Source organism: Halyomorpha halys, unplaced genomic scaffold (assembly GCF_000696795.3).
Source record: "Halyomorpha halys isolate HHAL.00 unplaced genomic scaffold, Hhal_1.1 Scaffold1611.1, whole genome shotgun sequence".
Lineage (NCBI taxonomy): Eukaryota > Metazoa > Arthropoda > Insecta > Hemiptera > Pentatomidae > Halyomorpha > Halyomorpha halys.
This window is the reverse complement of record NW_027111174.1, coordinates 46,243-53,558: the sequence shown is the minus strand read 5'-3', so window position 1 is coordinate 53,558 and position 7,316 is coordinate 46,243. Positions and strand designations below refer to the sequence as shown.

At 35.8% G+C, this 7,316-nt stretch overlaps 1 protein-coding gene across 3 annotated transcripts in view; it reads right to left on the bottom strand.

Moving 5' to 3' along the window:
• Positions 1 to 7,316, bottom strand: part of LOC106690202 (uncharacterized) — a 62,595-nt gene that overhangs the window by 14,691 nt on the left and 40,588 nt on the right. For 2 of the 3 annotated variants that reach the window (XR_001344551.3, XM_014435552.3), the window contains exons 2-3: positions 6,344 to 6,471; positions 2,417 to 2,559 (exon numbers count right to left, since the gene is read on the bottom strand). Coding sequence is in view for 1 of the 3 variants with exons in the window: in XM_014435552.3 (XP_014291038.1) it covers positions 2,417 to 2,512 (96 nt within the window). In the remaining 2 variants the exon portion in view is untranslated. The remainder of the gene's footprint in view (positions 1 to 2,416; positions 2,560 to 6,343; positions 6,472 to 7,316) is intronic. The other variant, XR_001344552.3, reaches the window with a different exon arrangement.

The window sequence follows — 7,316 nt, the reverse complement described above, 5'->3', positions numbered from 1 at the left end:
TTCAAGTCTAGTTTTTGTTCCAAGTCGTATCCAAATCCGTCCCAGTCAACTCTCCTGTAATCAATGAACGAGTGGAGGGCTTAGGCACGAAGCTTGAATATAAAAAAAGTAGAACTGGACTATGATCTGATGAAAGGTCATACAGGGATTCAAGAATGGTTTGGGAGGAGGAAATCCTTTTTCCTTTAATATGTGAACATTATTACGCAAGTAAACATGATTTTATAAACACAGAGAGGATTAAATTGAAATATTGAAAAACGCCACGAACTTATTTTACAAACTAATACATATAACGTAAAGACATTTTAGCTGAAATTTCCAATCCCCGCCAATTATCTACTGAGGTGAAAAATACCCGCATTGGCAGCACTGCATTTCAAACAGAGCGAGTTTTGAAATGGTTCACCTTGTCTCCTTCCACACCTACCTACGACCGAAGCGACAAAGTACTGTTGTCACGTAAGAGCTGACTTACGACCGATATGGGTTAAAATGTATGATTTTTTTTTTCTGTTTAATTGTTAAACGAAATGTTAAAGTGGTGTAATGTAAACACTTTAGGTAAGCTATAACAAAATCGGTCTACTCTTTCAAGATATAATTCAACTTATTTAATAATTATTGGCAAGATTATTTCACATTAATTATAATTTACAATCAAGATGTCCGACATTTCAGCTATAATCAGGAACACTATATTAATTTGAAAACTATAATGCGGTGACATCAATTCTAAAAAAATATATATAAAATTTATTAAGTGTAATTCACAATAATTATTCTAATTATTTTGTTGTGTATTTATCAAAATTTAAAATTAATTTTTAATTGAGTCCAAACACGAACGAATCAACCATTAGGTTTGTCCCATCAACCATTTCTGGCTGCCTGTCCGAGACTATAAAGCATGCGCAGTACAGGTTTTAGGATGGAAAAATCCGTACTACGCATGCTCCGTACAGTTCTGAATAGTTAGGTAGGACAGACCTTTCCAGGTGATATGTCCATGTTTGGACATTAATCTTTGTATTCATACATTTTATTTTTGTGCACTAAAAATATTTACAAACAATTGTTATACATAAATACCTCTTACGTCAATTTTTTTCGAATTTTTGTGATTTTTATACTAGAGGTTTTCAATTTACTAAATCTTTAATTTTTTAAAGGCCAATATCTAATTACAAACTTAAATAGGTTATATTTTAAGAATTTACTAAAGTATTTTATGAGGTGAAGATAGTTGGCGGAAGATATAGAAGAGGAGAAGATGGTCGGGGGTGCGGTCAGCAGAAAAACACAAATAAACAAAAGGTTATTTCTTTGGGTCGACGTTTCAGGTCTTCATCAGGGATTTATAGGCAGATAATTCTGGCTAAAAACCTTGGTTTTGGTTTTTACCTGAACATCAGGTCGAAACGTCGGGACAAATAAATAACCTTTTGTTTATTTTGTTTTTTTCTGCTGATCACACCTACCCTCCCCCCCCCTTCCATCTTCTCCTCTTAAAGTATTTAATGAAGATTTACGCCGTACAGATTTTGGGAGATGAAACATCCGTATTAAGCACCCTCCGTACAATTACGGACAGTCAGAAGTGGTTGTGGGAATCGACTTTGAATTGAAATTTTTTGTATAAATAAAAAACCAAAATTTGATCAAATTGACATTGGATTTTTAGAATCAAGATTTATAATATGTATTGCATTATTGTATATGTATTTATATTTATATAAGATATATTTTTCATATCTTGTGAATTATATATTGCAAATTATTTTTTCGGAATTGATGTTATGAATTTATAATTTTTGAATAGTTCTATAAATTCTTCTGGCTCCATAAATGGTCGTAGGAAACATATAATGAGCCGTAGTTTTGAATCGGGCGATGGAGATGATGAGTTCCGAGAATTATCGTCGGGTGACTTGTAACTTTGGTGTCAAATCTCTAAAAAAATTGGCATTGTAGTTTTAGAAGAAAAGCCGCGGACGGCGTTCGCTGGCTAAAGAATGAAAATTTTTAAATTTGATTTTTGAATTCTAGGTATCTTTGAACGTAAAACCTCATAGTCCTGTAGTTACATGTTAGTCTATTACAATTAATCATTAATTAAAATAGTGAACACAAAAATATTTGGTATTGGTTCTGATTTTTGGTGGGGGAACAAGTCCGGCAAGTGGGCCTCTTGGTCCTTTTTGCCAACCCCTGGCGGCCACCAGGGTGGACGTCGCGTACTAACCAAGGTGAGAGTGTCAAGATTCATTTTTCGGGACCGCCGAAAAGTAAATATTGACTGCTCCAGTTGGGAATCGAACCCAAAACGTTCCGAACCGAGCGCTCTGGGACCTAGGCCCCAACCCGCACGGCCACACACAATAATAATTTGTATTTATTTTATTAAATTAAATACCTTTTTCCTTTTCGTGGCTTCAGCCTCGGCCTCTAGAATAACTTCGTCAACAAGCCTCTCTGCGGCTTTCATTGCCTCTTCCTTCTCCATGCCCATTTCGAAGAGGCCGAATGTTGCACCGAAATGTCAATGATCAATTCCACCTGAAAAATAAACATGTTTTTAATATACGTTGCACTGAGCAATTTATGTATATATGTATTTGTGCAAAGTTATAAGAGATTGTATTAAGGAAATCAACAATTTGATAAACCAAAGTATGATTCTCCCCTTCAGGGAATTCTCCCCCAGGAAGTAGCAGTGAATGATAATATACCTAAAGGATCGGTTCTGTCTAACGATATTTTTAGAACCTTGTTTCCCTTTCGTAAGGATCTACATCTAGTTCCTATAGGACTTACGACCCCCTTCGCGACTGTAGGCTAGTTCACTGCAGAGTAAAGATTTTATTTTTATTTAATACCAGGTCGGCCTTACATGGTTAATATAACCGTTACATTTATTTTTTTTTAATAATTGATCATGGGGGTATTTTATCGTACAAAAGACACCTCTAACTATATACAACGTTATAAATAAATAAATAAAAAGATAAAGTAAATAGATAAAAATAATAATTCTTATTAGAGAGAAAAGAAAAGTAATAACAAAAGTAACGACATTCTTAGACCTAAACACCCCCCCCCCCAAAAAAAAACAAAAAAACAATTGCCCTCTAATGGGAAAAAGCTAAAATAAAACAAAAAACAAGTTAATTTGAAAAAAGAATGAAAAGAAAAAATAAATTAATTAATAAAATAGAAGTAATGTCAATAATAGAATTGATGAATATATAATTTATAGCAATCTGGACATACGGAGTTGAGCTTTTGTGCTTCTCTAAACCATCAAATTCCTCCCGATCCTTACAGTCCAAAATCCTTAATGCTCCTTACTTAGTCACAAATCAAGTCATCCATCAGAACCTCAATGTTCCATATGTTGCCGATTTGGCCAGAACCAGATACCATTCCTTCCATGATAAACTTCTCAGCCACCCAAATCAACTCTTTTCTAACCTGGCTTCTCCTTTATTACCTAATAATCCTCATAGGCGTCTGAAAAGAAGATGGCATCGAGATCTTCTCCTCTAGAAATGTTATTGGAGTTCTATCAGTGGGTAGATTCTCCACATGTTTGTATCATGTCACCTACAGCAAATTTACTTGTTGTATATATGTGTATACAGTTGTAAATAACAACAAATAAATTATTTAAAAAAATAATTTATAACAGGCAGCAGGAGTCTTCAGGTTGAGGTTGGACTTCACAAGCTTTAGGTCTCTGATTCTTTAACTGTCGGTAATTGGGAGTGGAACTTCATGAATCGTTGAAGTTTCTTTCTTACACGGAAATACTGCTAGTTCCCGTTGAACTTGTCACCCCATTCACGACTACTAGGCTCATTCCCTACGGAGTGAAATTGCCGTCCTTCGATGATATACGGCTAGTTCCTGTACGATCCATACTGTCAATTCATCTCTTAACCAACTACCTGACTTGTTAGGACAGGCATTGTCAAGGCCTTCTAGTATACTTCACATCTCAATTGGAATCATATCCACAGTGATTCCCAAAGTGGGCGCTGCAGCGATACAGGGGGCTGGTGATGGCCACAGGTGCGTTTGGGGGCTATAAATAAATAGAAGTTGTCACGGTCAACAATATTACTGCAAACGAAAATAGACCTAGAATTACTACTCGTTAATTGGTAGCAGCACACCAGGTCCATCCAATCCAGGTCGATTTCTCAAAACGATAAGAATTGACAAATCCGAAAACAATCATCCACCATGGACCTTCCAACGTCCTAAAACTGTTCTAGACCTGTCCGAATACTCGAAAAATAATACGGAACCAGCTGAATATAAAGCCCACTTTTCTCGTCTAATTCATAACATGCCCGAATCCTTTATAATCTATACAGATGGATCAAAATCAGACCAATCAGCGGCATCATCCTTTGTAACAAATGACCCAACGTTCAAAATTAAACTCCACAAACCATGCAACATATTCACTGCCGAACTAAATGCAATAGCAGCAGTACTTCACTTCTGTTTATCTTTGAACCACACCAACATTACGATAATTACAGATTCACTAAGCTCGATAAAAGCTTTAGATTCTATGTATCCAGAACATCTGAGAATTTCCTGCATCCATTTTTACTTAGAAACTCTGCACAACGTTGGTATGTCAGTAACATTTCTATGGGTTCCAAGCCATGTAGGAATCGCAGGGAATGAACTGGCCGATCACGCTGCAAGAGAAGCACTCGCGCTTCCGGGACGGGGTAAAGCAATTTTAACTCCGTCAGAGATATGCAGGCCTCTTGTAAAGGAAGTCAAAGATCTTTGTGGAACGAAAGCCCAATGAGTAAATTAAAAATTATTAAAAAGGATGTCATGCCAAAATGTAAATGGCGTTGATGACCAATGAAGTTTGGCGCCACTAAACAACCAAACAAACCAGGTTCATACTTCTCATTAAGATGATTTCGATTGTTTTAACTTTTTTTGTACTATGTTGTATTCTGAGTTCAATAAAAAGTTTCATAATTTCCAAGTTCAATACATATATATTTCCTATTAATTGCGATTAAAATGATAAATAAAAAAATTCATTTCCAGGGGGCGCTAAGTAATATTTTTCTTGGAAAGGGGTGGTAGAAGAAAAAAGGGAGTGGTAGGTCCAAAAAGTTTGGGGACTACTGATTTAACGTCTCACACTACCACCTCAACAAGTGCTTCAGACCAATTATCTATCATTATGAAAGCCAAATTTTTCTTTCATTTACTTATACATGGAATATATGTATATATAGTTGACCGTAAAAATTGATATATAAGAAGATGGTCAGGGTTGCGGTCAAAAGTTGTAAACTATTTTTGTTTCACTTTTGACCTCAACCCTGACCATCTTCTTATATATACATGGAATATATAGTAAGGGAAGGTATTTCGATTGTGAAAACCACTCTAACGATTAACTTTCCCCTGTCAATATAGAACTAAATGTTCTTACTATCTACTTGGTTTGAAAAATATATCTCTTAAGTATGTTTCATGTTTTTTATTTGAAATAAATAACTAGTTCTCATTGTTGGCAGTAATAAATAATGGATAAACATGAAACAATAAAAAAATTGATGAATACGTGTAGTAGAAAAAGGAAAAATATATGTTTACGAGTTCGTTATGTTTGTATACAGTTGTATTCTCGGAAGGAATGTTAATAATAATAATACTAATAATCATTAAAAGTTAATATTCGTTAATTCCATCTCAACCACCCTAAATATTTATTTTTATAGCAATAGAAAAATAAAAATGTTTTGTTCAAAATGTTCTCCTTTTCTCGTTTTTGGTTTTGTTTGAAAAAAAAAGTAGCCATAAATTGAACATGAGGGACGTAAGTAGATTCGTAAGAAAGTTTTGCGACGTGCGCGTAAACAAACAAATTAAAATCTATACCACTACAACCCATGAAGGGTCAAGGGTTCAGTACCTTGTAAGGAAGTACTGTAACTAGACCAACGGTTGTGCAAGGAGGTGATTTGGTCAGAATCACGCTCGACCCCAATTAAGGGTATCCAATTTCTGAGGCAGGGTGGACCCCAGGAGGGCCTCAAGAACCCACGCACAGGAGTTGACTCAGGGCTACAGTGTAACAGAAAACAATTTTCTGCCCAGCCGGTTTTGAATCCGGATCATTGGAGTTAGTAGCCACGCGTCTTACCCTGTGGCTACTCGCGCTTCCAAAGAAACAAATACAATGTATTTTTAACAAATACAATTTGTTCTACTACTTTTCTTCTAATTAGCACGATGAGAAACTTCAGAATTTGTTTTGTTTTTTTAAATGAACGTTTTTTCGTTATCGCACCTGAACCTTGGAGGACGGAGTACATTAGAGAGGAGGGTACGCTTCCAGGGCGAGTGACGTCACAAGGCGGGGTCTATTCCTGTCGTAGGCGTGGCTCCAAGTACGCCATATTGGACAGCTGAGAATTGCTAGAAATCCCAGGGGGATAAAAAAAAAATTGAGAGTTACACACACTGTTGATATCGGTTTTTACAATTAATTTTATTGTAAACATTAAATATTCTAAAAAATAATGTTTTATACTAATTTAATAAATAAATACAAGTAAATCTGTGGACTGTTTCATTTACACTTGAAAATCTTAGGAAGGAACCACCCGTTGGTGGTACTTGAAGCATTAATTTAAATTAGAAGGTCCCGTGGCCATCATCTTTTCAGACGCTTTGGAGGATTATCAGGGATTGTTAAGGATGAGAGATTAAGAACTAATGGGTCATGATGGGTAAGGAGTTTGGAATGAAAAGATGCATATCTGTTTTAGGCCAAATTTGCAACGAATGGGATGTCTTACGATTAAGGTCTTTCTGCATGAGTTTATTCGTTACGTAATAAGGAGCATAATGGATTTTACGTAGGATTTTGGATTGTAAGGATCGGATGCGGGAGGAATCTGATGGTTTGGTAGAGTCTCCGAGCTCAATTCCATATGTCCAAATTGGTCTGATTATCATAGTGTATAATAATTTTTTGTAGTTTATGGGAAGTTTAGAGGGTTTGTCAAGAAGGTGTTGTAGCAATCGAATTCGACGAGCAGTTTCTTGTCGTTTCAGTCTCGTATGTGGATTCCATGTAAGTCTCTTGTCAAGATGGAGTCCTAAGTATCGCATCTTTTCAACAGGCGTTAGTGGAGTATTTAGAAAGGATACTGTAGGATAGGAGGGTAGAGCTTTACGACGGAGAGTAAATGTGATCTGGTGGAATTTAATAAAAACATTAAAATATGAATTGACTGGAGAAGATGGTCGGGGGGGGG